Here is a 20,427-nt window from a genome sequence, read left to right as displayed (position 1 = left end):
TGAGACATCAGAGATTCACTCTATTACACATACTATATACACAGTCCTAACCTTTTACTTTCTACGTATTAAGTCCAGAACTACTTAAGTGGCTATTTACACCACACTATTCTGCCAGAACAAACTTTCCCATCTACTTTCTAAACAAAAAAATTAGCACACTAGCATCACCTCAAATTACTATTTTTTTGAAAAAACTTTTCTAGGGTAAACAACCTTGCAAATTCCTGGTTTGCCACTTTCCTATCTTGACTAGTGCTCAGAAGAGGTGCTGTATCTGCCTGTTACCACCTTCTGAAACTCTACCTTGCAATTACTGGTAACTTCACTGTTTTGCTTCCCCAAACAGAGGCATGCTAAAGCAAATTTGATTCATAAGTCATCAGAACTATCTCAAAATTAGCTCTCTTCACATTAGAATAGACTCTTAGGCATGATTCTGCATTGTGCAAACCCTCATGGTCTCAGAGTAAGTGAGAGTTGCTTTGGGCAAAATGAACCCTGTCATCTTCATCTGTAAAACATGTCAGACTTTCAAGGGCTAAAAACAGTACAGTGTTAGGTCAGGGAAACAGGAAGAAGAGTGGATCTTCTTAACTCTCTGGAGGAAAAAAAAACAGGGACTTCAGCTGAGACCAAATTTTCCATGTTTGCTATTCAGTCCTTTCCCTTTACTAGACACTTCCTTTTGGTCTGAAAGAGGTGGTAGCCGCCAATGATACCAGAAGAGGATGATCAGATTCAACCATCAGTCATTAGGCCTCAGCCTACTGGAGGCCATACGCTCATGAGTTAGGAAAGCAAGATGTCAAAAACCTCAGAACAACTCATCACACTTGAAAATATGTTCCCATGAATTTTCAAGCATGTAGAGAAACTCCAGCTGGAGGGCCTTCCTGCCTAATAGGAGTCATGTTCTACTTCAGCAGCACCCTTATATATATATATATATATATATAAAAAAAAAAAAAAAAAAAAAAAAAAGCGCTTCAGTTTACTTCAGAAACAGAGAGATACTGCCACTCTAACACAATTTAATATATACCCAATAGAAGTCCTATAGCTAACACTAAGAAAATAAAGAATACAAGCAGCTAGAAAACAACAAAGCTCTGTTTTCATGCTCTCAAACTGTATACGTAACATTTTCTGTGTACCTTTCTCTAGAACATTCACTACAGTGAGGCAGAATTGTCAAGGTTGCCAGAAACATATTTTTGCACTGATATATACCATACAACAACAATGTAAAAAAAAAAAAAAAAAAAAAAAAAAACAAGAAAAATAGATGATTTATCACAGAAATGGGTATTGCAGCTACTGTCCCAGTCCTTACCTTTCAGAGTTGCTTTCTTAAGTACCTTCATGGCATAAAGCTGACCTGCATCAGATCCTTTAATCTTCCTCACTAGAAATACCTGTAAAAAAGCAGACATCTTGTGTAAAAGGGGAACGAGCTTTTAGTTACAAAGCTTGCTGTATTTGATGGAGGAAGAAATACTAAGATTCAGGAATTCCAATGAAAACTCTTAGCTGAAAGTACTTCATATATTTCACCTGCAATTTGCTGAGCTAGCTCTAGAAAGCTTCAGTTTTAAGCCTTTACTCCCTCACAAAGAAAATATGTTTGATGTTATTAATAGTCCTTTCACATTCAGTTAAAGACAAGTGAATTGTCATAAACAATGTGTGCACATTTCTTCATATTCTGAACAGCTTTACATGAAAAAAAAAAAAAAAGCAATGTATCTTGCTTAGGAATGTGTAGTTTCTTAAAATTATTTTTATCAATTAAATTAAGGAGAAAAAATGAATTGGTATAATTTGTCATAAGTCATGAGTAATGACTAACCTTGGATGTCACTGATGCAAAAACTTCATACAGCTGGAAGTCTGTTCAAGCATACTTAACCAAAGGTAGAACCATTTTCATTGACAAATACCCTATTATAATAAATGCAGCTTTCCTTGATGCAGTCTCTCATGTTACATCTTTCGGTGTAAATTTTTTAATTGGAATAAAATACAATTGTAGCTAAAATTCTGATTTATTGCTGTTATTATTCTTGTTTTACTCCATGCATCTATTATTTCTTGTCTGACTGGAGTACATTTTTGTTCTTTTTTTTTTTTTAAAAAAAAATATTATTATTATTATTATTGTGTATTTTAAGGGTGTTCCAGTATTAATATTTGAAAATAAAAGAAAGAAATAATTTAGTTGATTCCTAGGGCTCACTCTGCTGAAATCAGAACCACCAAACGACAGTGGCTCAGTTGTTATTTCAGCACCTTTGCTACTGGACAGAAGCCATAAGTAAAGCCAAATGCAAAAAGAACTACATGTCCACATACTTAGAATATACTTACAAATACTTGAATTAAATAAGGCTAGCTGAAATAATTTTACTGAAGAAAGACTACTTATATTACAAAAATCCATAGAAATTGTTTTAATTCATCACTTGTTTAGAAGTTATGCAGCATTGCCGTCACCCAAAACATAAAAAAGCCAAAGAAAAAAAAAAGAAAAAGAAAAAGAAAGGAGGAAATATGTTCTTAGCACATTATTTGCAAGTTGAAAGACACTTCTTCCTGAAAAAAATAAATCTGTAAACAGATTACAATTTTCTCAAACACCCTTTTAGAAAAGGGTCATGGAGAGAGAGAACAACTTTTAACAGCCATCTAGAGCAGCTGGAAAAAAAAAAAAAAAAAAAAAGGGGGGGGGGGTAAATTCTTTCCACACACACCTTGAGCAGCACTCTTACATCTGTACAGCATCACAGCTACAACACCTCTATGATACGATCTGAGGTGAAAGGTGAGCCTTTCATTCTTAAGATATTTCCTGTGCATGTGAGATATGCACAGTTCTTCAGCTGAGCTGCCCTCACTGGCTGAGATCAGGCACATGTTGCTTGTTCCCATCTCCTGTTTCCTAGTCTGATGAACATACAAGTACCTCCGGTACTCACAACTGCAAAAACAAATTATGAAATCTGGATGCAACAGGAACACATAAGACTTTCTGAAGTGTTTTTCATTAACATTCATGATAAATTAAGCTCAGCTGCTCCAGTATTAACAGGAAGTCAACTAATTTAGAAGTTCAGCTACAGCTAGAGAGAGAAATGTTGGGGTAGTCATAAAGCAAGTCTGCCCAAACACTAGATTTTAATCTTTAATAATATTGTGTAAAAATGGTAATGGCATCCAACCTTCCTTCCACCCCCCAAGCAAACAACATCAACAAACTAAAACAAATCCCAAACCCTTAAGATAATGATTTTAAAATGTACAGAACATACAACAGCACAGCACACTGCACCTGCAGAAATATTAGGCTGCAGTTCAAGAGTTCCTTGCCATGTAAGGCCAGTAATACCCCTATTGCTGTAATAAGCAAAATTATCAATTTATGTTACTAGTCACTAGTCCGTTCTCTGTTGCATGGGATCGGGCACTTGGTCTGCATTTCCTCCAAAACAGATGAGTCAAGAACAGTGTGTGCTGTTTCAGAGAACATTAAAATAATTATCAAACCAAAAAGAAATAGAACAAATTAAAATGCATTGCATTGCAAAATGAAGTTTGCATCCCAATTATTCTTAAAGGTATAGTCTTGATAGTACTTGAAACTATTGAGTGGTCCTAGAGTACTTGCCAGACTTTATGTTAGCTATATAATACTAGTTTGCCAGAATAGCACAGGCATGTGCCTGAAAATGACTTTTGATTGTCTAGTTTTATATGCATGCAAACACCTCAGGTTTTGAATAAAATTTTGAATAACTGAATGTATTGATAGAACTACTAAAAGTTCCTTAGCTGGAGTAATGGGTACATCACCAAATCCCAACCCAGAAACCTTAGCAAGTGCTGTGGCTTTCAACAGAGTTGAGCACACTCCCTCGGAAACCAAAGGCATGTTCTTTAATCCTGCAGGAAATGATGTAGGCGATTTTTCAAGTAAACAACTTGAAAAACGGCAGATTTGCATTCTCAGAGACTTACAGATTTGATCAGCTGAAATACGGAAGTGATGAAAATTTAGGCGACTGAGGACTGCTTAAGAAACACTGACCAGACTTCCTTCCTCCATGTCTTTGCTGCTCAGTTTACTGACCTGTTTCACATAAGATACTAAAAGTGACTTGTAATCACACACAACTCCAGACAGGTATGATGTCCACACACCCACCTTCCGATTCTGTAGTGATTTCAGTGGAGCATGTCTCAGAAATCAGACCTCCTTTTGGGAAGTGGCGTCAGAGAATAAACATTTTGCTTATACAATGCCTAAACTAGAATGCCAGCTTGGACAGATAATAACAAAAACACATCAGCACAATCTAAGATAGCCAGTGAACCATTTCTAAAATATTTACTGCACAGATACTGGCCATACTGTATCTTTTACTTTCCAAGAAGAGATTTTCTTCTTTTGTACTTCTCTTCCTTGTACACAGAAGAAATCTAATTCTGAGTTGTTTTATTTCTCACATTTCTTTAACATTCAAAACTCAAATATCGTTATAGTGCTCTCAAGCAATTCTCTAGAGCAAAACTTGGTAGTGAATGCTAGTTCTCCTGATTTCTCTCATCTCTTCTAAAAGCCTTACTTATCAATACAGATCTGGAATACACAGAAAGCTACTAAGTACTCCCCAGGCAGTTTTATTTGTCAATAAAACTGAAGACCCTGATTCATTGTCATGATGCTCAGCTTTGTTCTGGGTGCCTCAGCAGATCTTAGGCATGAGCCAGTTCTTCAAGTCAGCTGGAATGATCCACCTCTGTAGGCTGAGAAATGTTACATATGTATTTAAAATGGTAAGGACTTCCATGTCTAGTGTAAATTAGGCTCACCATTCTGCAAATGTCAAGGTCTTGCGGGAAATAAAATCAAACTGAAAATGAAAACATTGTTTGCTGGTTAACAAATGAAAGCTTGCAACTATGAACTGCTTTACATCTCACAGTTAGAAAGCAGTATTTCTCTCAAAATCACTGTGAGGTAACCAGCAGGGCGAGTGACAGGGACTTCAAAATATGCTTGGGATCCCATCTGCCCTTAGCAGAAATCGGGAAGCAGACACCTTTAAGCCTTTGAACGTTCTTACCACTAAGCAGCAGTAGTATGCTCACCTCCTTAGTGGATAGGTCAGAAAGGAGAGGTGTCTAACTTCATAAACAGTGCTGCTCATTAATGCTCATTCGTGCTCATTAGTTTGGGTCCAGAGCTATAAAATTTCTAAACTGTTTTATATATTGGAGTCCAGCAAAAGACAAAAGTGCTATTAAAATGACAGAAGAGGTTTGATTTTGCTTATCTGCTTTTACAACACAATTTATACATGAACAGTGGTACCAGTGTAAATGAATTCAAAGAAAGGACATGATATTTTTAGTGTTGCTCTAGGTGATTAGATGGCATTAAAAATTACCTTTCCATATGAACCTTGTCCTAATACTTTCAGCAGCTCAAACTGAGAAGGATCTGCTTTTTCAAAACCTTCCTTCACATGATGACTGATGTCTATTTCCTTCACTATACCTTCTTCCTGCAAAAGAAAGAAACAAACAAAATAATAATAATAAAAAAATCAAAACTGTTATCCTAAGGAAATATTTTGTTTATTAAAATATCATCTTCTTTGATGTTACAATCATATATGAAATTTTGAAAAATAGAACCAGATGCTTATCCAAATATTCCATGTGCCTGTAAGGAGCAGTAGAGTGTCATGGGTCAGATATCAGGACATCCAGTCCTGCTCCTTCTGTTTATTAAATCTCAAGATTATGTCTAAAAAAAAGATATAGCAAATTGAAACAAACACACTGTAGAGCTAAATACACATCACAGACCTTGCGAACAGTGACATGTATCCACATCAATACTACAGAGGCTCTAGCACACTTCTCTCCATGTAATTCCTCACTCTTACTCAAAACATCATTTAAACCCACCTTAAAAAGTGAATCTCACTTGAGTATCAAGCAGCAATTCTTATGAGTAGGCAATAAAGAAAAGGCATTGTTAAAAGTGGCTCTTCCTATTTACCTTGTAGAATGGAAAGTTACTACCAGTAACCTTCTAAATAAAAAACATATTGAAGATTTAGATGTGAAATCGAGGTGGTGGGAAGAAGAATAGTGAACATAAGAAACCAGCTGAACTAGGACTTCTGTCTTGCAAGCTGTAACACAACTTATTTGTCTGAGTTGTTTGTTTTATGTTATTATGGCATATTCCTCTAAAAAGAGAATGACTGGGTCATGTGAGAACCAGAGGGATTATGTAGAGTTTGCAGCAACCCAGAAAGTCATTGAGCTGAAAAGAAACCTGCAAAAAATAACTTATCTTCAAGGACAAAGTAGTGAGGGAAGATACTACTTATATACTTTTTTATTTCTGAAGTGTACTGTAAACCTGTTTTTTTTTTTTTTTTTTTTTTTTTTTTTTTTCTGTTCAAACTACTTGTTCTAACTTCTGAACAATTGGATTTCAAGTACATTTTTTTTTTGGTTTGTTTCACCAGCTGATGTGATCTTTTTGGACTTCAGCAAAGCTTTTGACACGGTTTCCCATAGGATCCTGCTGGACAAAATGTCCAGCACACATCTAAACAAAAACATCACACGATGGGTGAGCAATTGGCTGACGGGCAGGGCTCAAAGGGTTGTAGTAAATTGGTCCACATCAGGCTGGTGGATGGTCACCAGTGGGGTCCCCAAAGGCTCCATTTTAGGGCCAGTCCTCTTCAATGTTTTTATAAACAATTTGGATGTAGGACTAGAAGGTGTTTTGAGCAAATTTGCCAATGACACCAAACTTGGAAGAGTTGTAGACTTGGCTGAGGATGGAAAGGTCTTGCAGAAAGATCTTGACAGACTTGAGAGCTGGGCGATCATTAACTACATGGAGTCTAACAAGAGCAAGTGCTGGGTCGTGCACCTGGCATGGGGCAACCCTGGCTATATGTACAGACTGGGTGAAATCTGGGTGTCATGGTTGACAGCAAGTTGAATAGGAGCCAGCAGTGTGCCCTGGCAGCCAGGAGGGCCAACGGTATCCTGGGGTGCATCAAGCACGGCATTGCTAGTTGGTCGAGGAAGTGATTGTCCCACTCTACTCTGTGCTGGTGTGGCCTCACCTTGAGTACTGTGTGCAGTTCTGGGCATCACAGTACAGAAAGGACTTGAAACTGTTGGAGAGTGTCCAGAGGAGGGCGATGAAGATGGTGAAGGGGCTAGAGTGGAAGACATCTGAGGAGTGGCTGAGGTCACTTGGCCTGTTCAGCCTGGAAAAGAGAAGGCTGAGGGGAGACCTCTTCACGGCCTACAGCTTCCTCACGAGGAGTGGAGGGGCAGGCAGTGATCTGTTCTATTCTCTTTAGTCACCAGTGATAGGACCCACGGGAATGGTGTCAAGCTGAGGCAGGGGAGGCTTAGGCTACACATCAGGAAGAGGTTCTTCACTGAAAGGGAGGTCGCACACTGGGACAGGCTCCCCAGGGAACTAGTCACTGCACCAAGCCTGTGGAAGTTTAAGAAGCATTTGGACTGTGCACTTAGTCACATGGTCTAAAATTTTGGGTAGACCTGTGTGGCACCAGGAGTTGGACTCAATGATCCTTATGGGTCCCTTCCAACTTGGGATATTCTATGATTCTATGATTTCCCAGATCTCAGTGAATTGCTCACTTAGGAATAGGCTTGAGTATTTCTGCACCTACCAGAAATGATTGAAATCCCATACATGTTACTGTTAGAAGGATTTTTTTTTTCCTCAAGAAAGTATCTTGATGAAAGCTATAAATATATTTGTAAGTTTTTTCTCTTCTTAAACTAAATGTGGAAAAAATAGAAATAGCATCCTATAATGAAAATGCATTCCCAAATAATTTGGCCATTAGGACTTGAAACACATTAATGAAACACATCATTTGGCCATGAAACACATTCATTTACTAAACAAAAACAAATGTGATTTACCTCTCTCCCAAGAAAATTGTTATCACTTTCTACCAGCTGTAATAACACTTCCAATGCACGGCTAGTGTTACTCTAATTGCTCTGCAAACTACAGCTTCATCCTTTCTCTGCCCTTCTCTGCCTCTTTACACTCATGTGCTTTGGAACAGGGACTACATCCTCTTCTTGGTTTGGAAAACTTCCTGGACTTTGTGCATGCTCTCAGAATCATGGAAAATAATCATCATCCGACAGCAACTATTTTTTCTGATCCTAATTTCTCTAGTTCAACTGATTTGCATGAAAGGAAATGCTTGAAACCAACAACCAATTTTCATAGAGAGATTTAAAGGTTTTCTAAGTATATAGCTGCCAGGATCCTCTTGTTTTTCTGGTTTTAATTACTGTGGGAGAGAGAGTATCTTTCTGATTTAAAAAAAAAATAAATCTTTTTTTTTTTTTTTTTTTTTTTCTGTTTGAGAGAAACAATAGTGAACTAAAACACTGTGTTAACTCTGTTTCTTAAGGAAACCAGGTATTACAAACATGGTATAATCAAAGCCTCCATCAAGTTCTGAAGTGAGGAGCTTTCATGCTGAGGGATGTGCATTTTACATAAATTGCCTGCAGCCAAGAGACTTGCACTCTGTTAAGAACGTTATTTTGAGCTAAGCCTGCCCTGCCACACTACAGTTTTGGTAAAGTATCTGGACTGCCTGGATCACTAGCCATTGAACTCAGAAAAGCTAAAAATTACTCCCTGTGTAGTTAGGCTTCTGCCCCAATTCATCACCTTTTACTCTGTATAACAGACCTTGTATGCTTGGGAGTTTGCTCTCCCTTGACCATAAACAGAATCTGGGAGGACTGGCTTCCACAGGCCAGCCTCTGCATCTGTACAACCCCCTGAAAAATGATTGTATTATGAAAAACAAAAACAAAATTAAAAAAATAAATAAATAAAAAGATTAATTTCTTAAGTTAATGCACCTTGAGTACACTTGGTCACCATTTCAGGATTTTGCCCACCTCAGCCCAAAAGCACAGCACAGCAAGGGCCATTACTCAGAACCAGACTAAGCAGTAGGTGGATTTAAATTTCGCAATATATTTAGGAGACAAAGCTCTACCAATAATAAATAAAGAAAAATTATGTACACCATCTTCCTCAGATTTACCTTTCCTCTGAGGTAACATTTTAATCTCAACAACCGGGATGAGATCTACCACCTGAGGGGAACATTAATAACCTGTTTAATTCTGAAAGGCTGCATTTCCACCTGAACCATGGAGATATTTCAGCTACATCTGCAGGTTTAAATGATGAGAGAGTTTCTATTTATCCATTCAGATTAGTCGCCAAAGTCACAGCCCTTTGGCCATAAGAATAATTCTCATTGTGTTATTAAATTCAATATAACTTCTTTAGTTCAATGCATTTAGTTACAGGATTATATTGGGAGTATTAAGGTGATATCAATTCAGCTTGCTTGAAGGTTGCTCAAAACATTCTAGCATAATTATTTCATACCTTGCAATAAAAGCAATACTTAATTTCACGTGCATTTAAATAAACCTCAAAAATATTACTAAACAGAACAGGGCTAAATACAACCTTAACAGCGTTTTATCAGAGAAGCTCTGATTTTAAAGATGGAAAAAGGCTGTTGATTACATCACTTCATGGAATACAGAAATGTTGGTTAGAAGGAACTTTTGGAGGTAATCTGGTCCAACGCTCCTGCTCAGACTATCACTGACACTTGATCAGGCCAGCTGTTTTTTGTCCACTGCAGCACTCAGTGCCTCAAAAAATGAGGCTTAAGCCACTGCCTATGAAAGGTTATTCTTCTTCGATTTGCCTGGCTCAGAAATGCCCACAATCATGTCAAGCTGCCTGCTCCACAGGGTCTTAGGAGGAAGCAGGATATTTTTCTAGGAAGGCAGGATTTCCTGTGGTCTCCTCACTAGGAAGGGGCAACAAAGCAGCATTGAAGAAAAGCATGCCAGACTGCTCCTTTTGTCACCAGTCATCACTACAGTAGCATTACCTGTGAGGTGCCCAGGGGGCAGCTGGTATTTTAGCTGGTACAACAAATCCACCTCCCGCTAGAGCAAAAAGCGAAACTTCACTACTTGAGACTCAACATGGGCACAGTTTCTTTAAGCAAATATATTCCAATGTGCTGTGTTTCTGGCTCCCTGACATTGGGATGAGGTATTTTAAGTTCAGGCAGTTACAAGACTCCCGTGGCAAAACAGCCAAGGCTGAAAATCTTCCATTTCCCCACAACATCCGTAGGTGGTGAATGCCTTTACCTCTTCTCAGAATCAATGGAGGAGCTGGTGATCCTTATCACACTGTTAACTATTTCCTCTAAGAGACCACCAACACCAGACACTCCTATTTTCACAGAAGCATTAGCATGAGGATTGTCCTGCTAAATCTGCTCAGGAAACGTAACGTGCTAGCACTATGTGGAGTGGAAGGAAGTGAGGGGAAGGAAATGCAATACGAAGCACTGGTCTTAGAAATGCTCCTAGCTGAGCTTCCACATGGCATGCAAACATACTTCAGAAAAAGTTACAGCAATCTAAATTAGTTCTAGTTCTGGAAGGGAATATGTTCCCAAAGAGTTGCTAAAAGGACTTTTGTTTCTTGGTGTGATTAGCATTCTGATAGACAGGTGGGATCTTAACAAGTAGGACACAAGGTATAAAGGCACCTGAAGGTACCCTAAGTAGTCTAACAATGCTAAGCTCATTCCTGAGACGTTCGATTTCTTTGAGTAGATTTCCATAACATAAGTAGTTGCTAGAAAATTGTCACTGATATTTGTCTAGAGTTATTCAAATAGCTTTTTTTTTTTTTTTCCTCCTCTTGTCTAGAAACCAATGCTGCAAGTAAAGCTCACTGATGAAGAATTCAAGTGTTATCAGTGCCAGACCTTCAGTTTCCCTTGCATGGATTTTAACATTCTTATCATTCTTCCTAGGGAATAAAAAAATAACAAAAACAAACAAATAAACAATAGTATTGGTTCCCTTTTAATATTTTTACTTGGATTTTCCCCTATCATTCCTAAGATAGAATGTGGGATAACTTTTGTCAGATACAGAATGAAAATCCAAACTATCAGAGCACAAGTACTGTGGGCATATCACAAAATGGCTGAGGTTGGAAGGGACCTCTGAAAATCTCTCTGCTGTTTTGTCCTCAGTTATATTTTTCCAATGGTCCAGTAATTATAACTTATTTGCATTTGGAACTTGTATTACAACAACCAAACAGAGGCAGGATATTCACACTGCAAACAAAGCCTGGACTTCTGTGCACAATGAAGAAGCTACTTCAGTGGAGAGAATTTCACTCTGGGGAAAAAAAAAAAAAAAAAAAACTCACACAAGTCAATTTCCACAATGGTTTTGATCAGTGAGTCAAAACTGAATGTTCCACAGTTTGGTCTTGCAACAGCTGTGCACAGCAGCCCAGGCTCTTGCTCCCTGCTGACTTGTCCCGACACTGCATTAACAGGAATGTTTGACTTGATGAGCCTTAATCTTTTGTAAACTTCTGTAAATATTTATGTTTGCACAAAAAGCATCATCCTGTGACAAAAGTGAGATGGATGTTCTTCGTGGCTCCAAGAAAACACACAGTAGAGCAGCACAGATGATGAGAAGGAGGGAATTGACTGCAATACATGATGGAATAGGAATGGAGAGTGATTCCCTCTGCTAATACAAGACAGACCTAATCAGAGCCTGATTATACACTGCATTATTCACTTCAGAGCCCACCCTCCATTTGGTAGACATTGTGGACAAACTAGTAACCCAGAATTGGAGTGGAAGTGCCTTTTTGATCTCCTTTCCTTTGGGACATAGGAGATCAGAGCCTCTCCTCTTGCCCTGAGACTGCAGACAACATAGCCACATCTGCCTCAGTGGTTCCTGGAGGCAGCATGAGCAGAGCAAGAGGCAAGCTGCTCCCTCTGGCACTGCTGTCATCTCACTTCTAAGATTTCCTCATGGAGATCTTGTAGAAAGAGATTCACTAGCGCTCAGCGGCTGCCAGGGAGCGACCACAGAGGACTCTTCCAACTGCCAGAATATCTCCTGACTCACTGTCACATGCCTGAGCAGGACCGGGAAGTGCAGGGGTATAGCACTCAGAAACAAAAAGGCATGTGGAAGTATAGGCCTTCCAGGAGAGTAGCTCTTTTCAGCTGTACAGCCTCTAACCTTGCCTGCTTCATGGCCTCGCAGCAACCGTCCCATGGCTTTCTGAAAGAGAGGAGCTAAGGTCATCCTCAAACCCAGAGACCACCTTAATCATGCACAATATATTTCTAAATAAGTAAAACCTTTCTGTCACAAGACTTCCTGAAGTGGTGTGAAACAGTTGGAGATGGTGTCATTCCAGAATGAGCTGCTTTTAGCAATGGACAATCTTATGCATTTGTAGCACATGGGAGGGAAGATGTGGTGCTAACGTAAGACTATAGTTTTTTAAACCGATTAGGACAGGATTCTGATTTCTAATCCTTGCCTGGCCACCTCAACAACTCACAAGATCAAAACTCACACAGTTGGCTGTAAAAAAGGGCAATTTTCTGATAAAAATATGTGCAATTTGATATGCAGGTTCTCCAGTCTTCAGGTCTGTTGGGTTTGCATGCTTTAGGGCCTGAAGGTAATGAAAAAATGAATGGAAATGTGGCAAAAGGAAATAATAATAATAATCCTAAAGAGAAGTTATTTCTGTTCCAGAGAATCTTTATAAGTCTATAGCATATGCTCCAGATACAGACTTTATTTTGTTACCTGTCTTGCCATTTGGCAAGTTACCACCTAATATAAAACCAAATCATGACTATTTAATGTCCAAATATCACAGGCAAGACAGCATTCCAAAATACTACGGTTCTTTAGCAAAGTACATTTAAAACTCTGATATGGGAATAGTTAGAAGAGCATATGTCCAACAATGATGAGGCCAGGTTTTCACCTTTGTTTCACAGGTTCTAATCTGGTTCAAGCCACAGGAGAGTAATTTTTGAGAAGACAAAATAGGTTATTCATAATAGTTACAGGAAAATGGGTACAGGAAATGCATTGTTGGCCTGTGTTCACTTCTTTGAGGACAAGTATTTATGTTAAAAAAAAAAAAAAAAAAAAAAAAAAGCATAGGAGTATTTTCATTAGCCTCCTCTCAAGCCTGTCTCTAGCAGCTGGAGTAAAAAGTTAAAAAAAGAAACTTTCCATTTTAAAAGGTTTGTAATCCAAGTTCTGGCTTCTGTTGTGATCTTCTTAGATGTAAAATGAGCAATACTGTAAATTAGTCTGTTTGTTTTACCTTCTACTGTCAAAATAATAATTGCTTTAGCAACAATGTCTTGGTTTTATCAAGTCCTTAGAGAAGTATGTTGAACTCCCTGTGAAATCAGTGGAATATGTGCCAAGTCTGTGCTTGGACATAAGGTCACCTACCTTCTCAAAAGTCATCTAGAGTTAAATAATACATAATACTACTTAGAGAGGTTGGGATTCTTTCAGAGACCTCTCACAAATTTGAATAAAAAGAGTTATCTTTCAAAAGGAATTTCACCAAGCAGGTCAAAACCTAGTGGAAAACAAAAACCTTAGAGAAATTTCAGTGGAGTGCAACAATATCAGTCCCTACTAAATTCAGTAGACATTTTTTGCAAAGAAAACATCTATTACACTCCCTTTAGCATCTCTCCAACTCTTTTTGTCCTACTTTTTTTTTTTTTCCCTTTCTTTCTTCTCACTAATAAATTTCTTTACATTTGAGGTTCATCTAAAATAACACAAACTAAAAGTAAAGAAAGATTTCCAGGAGAATCACAGATATCAAAGACAGAAACTACAATCTGCTGGATGAATTGGTGAAGGCCATGAGTTGGAGATTTGAGTATCTGAGTGATTTGGGTTCAGTCTTTTGTGCTACCTGAAACTTCCTCTGTATATTTCGTTAATCACTTAGGGTTGGACTAACAAATAACATTACAAAAGAGAGGTTCATAGACAAATGTCCTAGAAGTTTCAACACAACTTCTATTGATATCAAATATTTTTCAAATGTACTTAGATACTTGAAATTTCTAGGCATTTAAAAATACTCAGAGGTGTTGGCAGTATTCCAGGCATCAGGATTTTGTAGTTCTGGTAAAATAGACATAACATCCACTTTCTCCCCAACCTTAAAATAGGAACAGTTGCTTTTTGTTACCTCTTGGGAATACTGTGAGAATTAACACAGGAAAAAAAAAAAGTGAAATTATCCCATACTGTGGTAATGGATAGACAAACCATCTGAAATGCATCCAGTAATATGTGATATGGGGCAGCCTGTAACTGGATTTTACTTTAGCTCAGATTAAGACTAGGACTGAAGACTGGAGCTGCTTATCTGTGGCTTTATAGAGTCGTTTCCTAATTAGGACAAGTATGTACATGGCAACAACTGAAGATGCACAGGAAGAACCACCTTCATATTCAAAATGCAAGTACACATGAAGTAGAGGAAGACATCAATTTTCAGTCCAACTTCCAACTCTCAACTCAAACCATTAGCCAGCATAACACTAATTTTGTATTGATTTTGATGCAATCTGCAAATGTTTGTGTGGAGTGGTGAGTAGAAGGAGGTCATTAAAAAAAAAAAAAGACAAAAAACTATTAAAGCAAGGGGTTAAAAAAAGTAGAACAAAAGCAGAACCATCTGATCAAAAAAAAAATACACAGTTGGCCAGCCTTACTCATGCAGCAGCTCTCTACAAATACCCAAATACATTTGTGAACTACAACAGAAACAGTCTCAAAATGAGTCACACCATTAAAGGACAAAGAACTCAGCTATATTGCTCTGAGCTACAATAAATAAGAGCAAGAACATTTTCATCAACGCCCTACTTGGCATGGTTTACATCTGTGCCTTTGGTCTTACATCTCAGAAGAGCTGTAAGGTCCACTACTGACTGTTTCTGCTGGTGAACAGGGAAAAAAAAAAGAACTTGCTTCTCATTCACCAAGGACCAAACAGTAATGAAGATTGGATCCAGTGCCTAGAAGGAACTGTTGTTTATTCTAGAAGGATAAGTATTCTTATTTCCTTAGGCTGATGCTTTGTAACACTAAATAGAGTTATGAAGACTACATGCAATTGTAATGGACAGACAACATGCATTATGATTTAAAAAAATAATAATAATAAAAAAATATTCTCATTTTATACAGAAGAAGCTGGAATACCAAAAGGCTTTCCATTTTTTTTGCTCTCCACTACAGCTAAGGTTCTGGTTCCAGGTCAGTAACATGCCCTGCACTCCATGCTCTGGTCTGAACCACTTGGAGACTCTTTATGAGTGGTTTGGGTGGCTCTTGCTGGGGATGGTCCAGGAGTGCCACCACCTTCCACCACCACAGCTCGCTCTCCAGAGCTGCCTGGCAGGTGCTGGAACACACCAACCCTTTCAGGGAAGGCCTGACTGTCCTAATGTGATGGCCATCTGCTGTTCATGCACTTGTGTTACATGATATGGACAGCCCTCATATATGTTACATGATATGGACAGCCCTCATATACCTCTCTGTCTCAGTGTTACTTCTCTAAACTACAGGTAAGGCCATCTTCATTTTTCATGGCATTACTGGAGTAAAAGGGCCCTGGAAAGATTATGAAATGTTAAAGTACTGTGATATTAGGCTCAGAGAAACAGGAAGATGGACAAAAGCGTCTGTCTGTTCTGGATACTATTCAAGAAGCATAACTAGTTACTAAATACCTCCAGTTCACTTTTTGCAATACTCAGCTTCTTCAAAGACTAGAAAAGGAAAGAAAAAAAAAAGTGTCTGATGCTGTACTAGTGCATTCATTGGGAAATAAAAACTCCAGCTGCACAAGGAAGATAAACTGCTTAAGCAAAATATATTTGCCACCATTTCCTCACTGTTTCTCAAGTGATCCCAATAAAACACTGCTCACCATAGCAATGTAAATGGCACTGCTGCACTGCAAGAAGAAAATACTGTAAAAAAGACCTGGAACATTTGTACGGTGATTTTAAAGATCAGAACAATCTCTAATAAGTATATTCAAGGCAATCTATCAGATTTCATTTTAACCTGTAAAACAGTGGACAAAAGTCTGTGCTAAGAGCTAATCATATTAATAGTGTTGGATTAATCAGTTTACGAAAAAATACCAGTCTGCTGTTTAATAATCACTTGTAGAGTTTGGTAATTATCATTTTCTTTCTGAGAGAAATATAAGCCTGCTAGCACATTTTGAGCCTGCCAGTAATTACATTAAGCATCAGCTAAGGATTTAACTAGCTCGTACTTCACAAACTGGAATACTGTTGCTATTACTTTAGGAAAAAATGTGTTGTAGTGAGGTTTGTTATCTCAGTGGCATTTAACAGGCAGTCTTAATAGGGAAATAGACTGATGCGAGGCCATTATGGAATCAAGGCAAATACAAATTAGTTTTAATGCTACTGTTCACAGCTTGGAGCTCCAGTGAAGGCACTGAAGGAGAGAGGGAAAAGGAGACAAATCAGGCATAAAGAAGACAGTATTGGCAAAAGGGAAATTCTACAGAGAAAATACTACAAGATTTAGCATCAACATTGACAGAGGAATAATAAGAGGAAGACAGAGAGACAAGTAGGTATTCTAGAAGGATGATATTTACAGGACAAGGGGAACTGTGGTTCGTGCCTGCATTGACAGAGAATTAAATTGAGAGAAGACTGGTAGAAAATTTTTTTGACTCCACAAACTATTGTAACTGTAGTATGAAATAACTTTAAATACAAAGCTAGGCAGAGAAGGCTTTTTCCAGAGCAGAAATGAGCTCTGGTACAGTTCAGATAATGACCAAAAAAAGCTAAATATATGCAGGCACATGAAGGAGGAAGAGGAAGTGGCTGAGGAAGGGCAACAGAGTAGTGTGAGTGGAGAGGCCACAAGAGCCTGTGAAGGTGAGACCCCTGGGACCAGTGTAACTGTGCCTGCAGCCTAGATGGTTTCCATGGGACATGAGAAAATATATTGCTCTCCCCTTTTTGCTGTGTCTTTATTTCTCATTTCCAGGAATAAGGACATGGATGACAACTGGAGATGTAGAGGCCTACTGCCTAGGGCTCCCCCACCTACAGGCAACCTTGCAGAGCCACGCTGCTTCATGCAAAAACAGCCCTGTAGAGGAGACGTGGTGTTGTGGAAGGGCAGGCCTGACAAGGGCCCATCAAAACCACCCAAACACATGTGACACAGGAGTTTCAGAAGGTGAGGGGCTGCAGGCTGTGGCACTGCAGAGAGGCACTGCTTGCGTCCAGGCTACGACCACCTGTTACAGTGCTGGCCTAGACGGAAGGAAAGGGTCATGTGTCGCTTTTAATCCTAATTGAATACTGAGCCATTCACCTGGGTGGATGAGAGTGCAAACATACGTCAGAGTGATCCCTGTGAGAGCTATGGCTTTCTGGATGGGGACGCTGCTGGTAACAGCCCTGCTACACCCGTCACTGCTCCCAGAAGAAAAAGTGACACAAAGTACCTTACGGCACCTCAGCTCATGAGTTACAGTTTCATGGACAAATATTTAACAAGAGATACTAGAACTGTAACTCATAATTTAAGCATATTTATATCTTCAGCTGTGTACTTTTATTACGTCCATGGGTGAAACCCAGGTCATCTTTGTGGAAGTATGTATTTCAGTGCCTAAGGACTGTTACCACACACACAAGTATCTCTCAAACATATTTTCAGCAGTCTACTGGATATCTGGCCCGGGAAAATTGCATTTTGAAGTTCTGTGAAATACCAAGAAGCCGATAGTATAATTCAAAGATTTATATGGTAGATCTCTAAGGAATGGGTTGCTAACTGATTAGCACAGGTCGCCTTTTCTGTGAAGGCAAAAACTGTTTACGGCACATTATACAGTGCTAAACAGAAGCATATATTAGGTATATACACCACACTGAAAAGTTGTGTATTTTAGGGATGAGAATAAACAATGTGGAAGATCCATCTGGACACAAAGAAACACCTTTGCCACACTGTTTGGAAGATTCTTATTTCAGAAAGGTCAAACTGCTACACCAGTCTGCATCTTTTGCAGAGGTTTCCAAAACACAATGTGTTTTCCCATAACAAAAGTGGGAGTGGGGGATTTTGTTGGTTTTCAGCTTATCATTACAGCTTCATGGTTGCAAAAATCAAAAGTTTTCATATACCATCACAATGCTAAATTCCTAACACCGTCAGATAAAAGTACTGAATTTTAATTATTACTTGTAAAGCAACTATATATGTAAGGGAGGGAAAGGGAAGGAAAGAGCCATTCGATGAATATGCTCAAATAAAAAAATGGATGATCAGCTCAGCTAAGGCCAATGCAGAGTCTGGAAGGATTTTCAGGGTCAGATTCATCTAAACTTGTCTGTAACTTTTGCAAAGCCAGCAGAGAAATAGGTACTTTTAGGCTTTGATTTGTATCAGACAAAACTGCTGACTATAAAAGAAGTCTAGGCTGACTAGTTCATATACAGATTAATTCTCACTTTTTGAGTGCCTAGGTGACTCCTTCAGCTTCAGTTGCAGCATATGCACTTTTCAAAAAATGTATGATGCATTATCATCATTCATCCCACTTTTTTCACTATAGATTTTTTTTTACAGTCTCCAGCAGACCATGTGAGATGCTCCCATCATCTCATCAGGTATACCTGTACCAGTCATGGTAACATCTTTCTGCAGGGAGATTCTTATCCTGCCCAATGACTGCAATGATCTGCTAACACAAGTCAGTGAAATCATGGCACATTGGTGCTCTTCTTGGTCTTGAAACTGGAAGCAAAACCATCACACTGTGGCAAACATCAGGCCAAATCTCCAAACTGGGGGAAGCTCCAACAAATACAAGAAAACCCTGTTTTCTTCTTCAGCTTCTTAATTCAAAATACATTTTATTCTTCAGAACAGTCCTGACAGTATTTTTCCCATTAGTTCCACTGTCATCAGTCATAAGACTTCCAAGACAACTTAAAACTGAGCCCATATAGCACTCTGCTAGGTGCCTGCAGAGTGTGAGACGTGGCTTTCAGCTGTCCTGCAGGCTTCTTACTCTGTTGCAGCCATGTAAAGAGACCTTTACATCAAGTGCTCTCAGTTCCTGTCTTCGACTACTTTATTCACAAAAGCCCTATTGAAAGTGAAGGTACATGATGACGGAAGCAGGCAGTGGAAAGAAGCTCTTTTTGTTTAATCCAGTTCTGTGTATAATCCTCCAGTGTTTTAAAGCATTGATGATCCCAGTTTTAGAGTAAATTCACTGCTCTAGCCTCCATTCTGCAAGTATTTTTTCTACGTATATGCAAACATGCAGAAGGTCAAACTGAGATTAACAAGATCCTGCTAGGTATTTTTCATTGATCTGTGGATATTTCAGTGTTTTCCTGTTCTGGCTGAAATATGTTATGACAAATCCATATGGCATCTTAACAAATAAAGGGTTTTGTAATAAAATATGATCCAAATGGCTGCACTGAAAATGAGTGACCTAGACTCATACACACATTTTCCTGATGACACACTGCAGGTCTTCAGGGTAAATCAGGACAGAAGATTTACTGTGAAACTAAATGGTTCTGTGTTATAAGCAGCAAACCCAAAGCCCTGATCTGCTCAGGCCTGCCAGCCTCAGCATATAAATGGGACAGTCTTCTTCAGGCCCATTGGGGCTATCCAGTCCCAAAGCATAAGACTCTGCAGTCCCCTTTGCTGCACAGTATAGAGTTAACAGACAAGGTGGTGAGAGGAGACCAACCCATATCTACTGTCCTACCAAGCAGATGGACTTGCTCATAGATGATTACAAAACTATACCTACAAAAGGAGTAGAAAACAAATGAAGATACTACTCTCTGAGCCAGCAGCAGCAGCAGACATATTGCAACCTCGTGGCTTCTCTCATGAGTGTATCCCTGACTGGCTGGGGGAACTAAAGGCTGCAATACAGAAGATTGTGCAAGAATGTTCCTGTGCTCAGGGCAGTCACAAAGCCTTTGGGGTCCTGTGGAACAGGCTAACCTTCCATTCAGAGCCAACAGAAAGGGCATAGGCTAAGTGCATTCTTCCTATTCGGTTTTTAACTCACATTTCATATAAAGCTCCAGTTAGTAACCAATAAGCACAAATGAACAGAAATAAACAAAACCCAATCCAAATCAAACCCAACAACCCCACACTCCAAAACAAACAAACAAAAAAACAACCAACACCGCCCCCCCCCCCAAAAAAAAAAAAAGGAAAAAAAAAAAACACAGAAACCCTTCACACATACATATTCTCTTTATTATTATTATTATTATTTTTAAGTCAAGCTAATGAAGGAAAAATGTTTTT

The 20,427-nt window shown here is 38.8% G+C and overlaps 1 protein-coding gene across 3 annotated transcripts in view; it reads right to left on the bottom strand.

Annotated features, from left to right (window-relative positions):
- RPS6KA2 (ribosomal protein S6 kinase A2) overlaps positions 1-20,427 on the bottom strand; it is a 297,347-nt gene that overhangs the window by 91,259 nt on the left and 185,661 nt on the right. For all 3 annotated transcript variants that reach the window (XM_035320888.1, XM_035320886.1, XM_035320887.1), the window contains 2 exons: positions 5,451-5,567; positions 1,337-1,418 (listed from right to left, as the gene is read on the bottom strand). In XM_035320888.1, coding sequence (XP_035176779.1) covers positions 1,337-1,367 — 31 coding nt within the window. In that variant the 5' untranslated portion in view covers positions 1,368-1,418; positions 5,451-5,567. The remainder of the gene's footprint in view (positions 1-1,336; positions 1,419-5,450; positions 5,568-20,427) is intronic.

Source organism: Oxyura jamaicensis, chromosome 3 (genome assembly GCF_011077185.1).
Source record: "Oxyura jamaicensis isolate SHBP4307 breed ruddy duck chromosome 3, BPBGC_Ojam_1.0, whole genome shotgun sequence".
Lineage (NCBI taxonomy): Eukaryota > Metazoa > Chordata > Aves > Anseriformes > Anatidae > Oxyura > Oxyura jamaicensis.
Note: the sequence above shows the minus strand (reverse complement) of the source record. Positions and strands in the feature narration are given on the sequence as shown.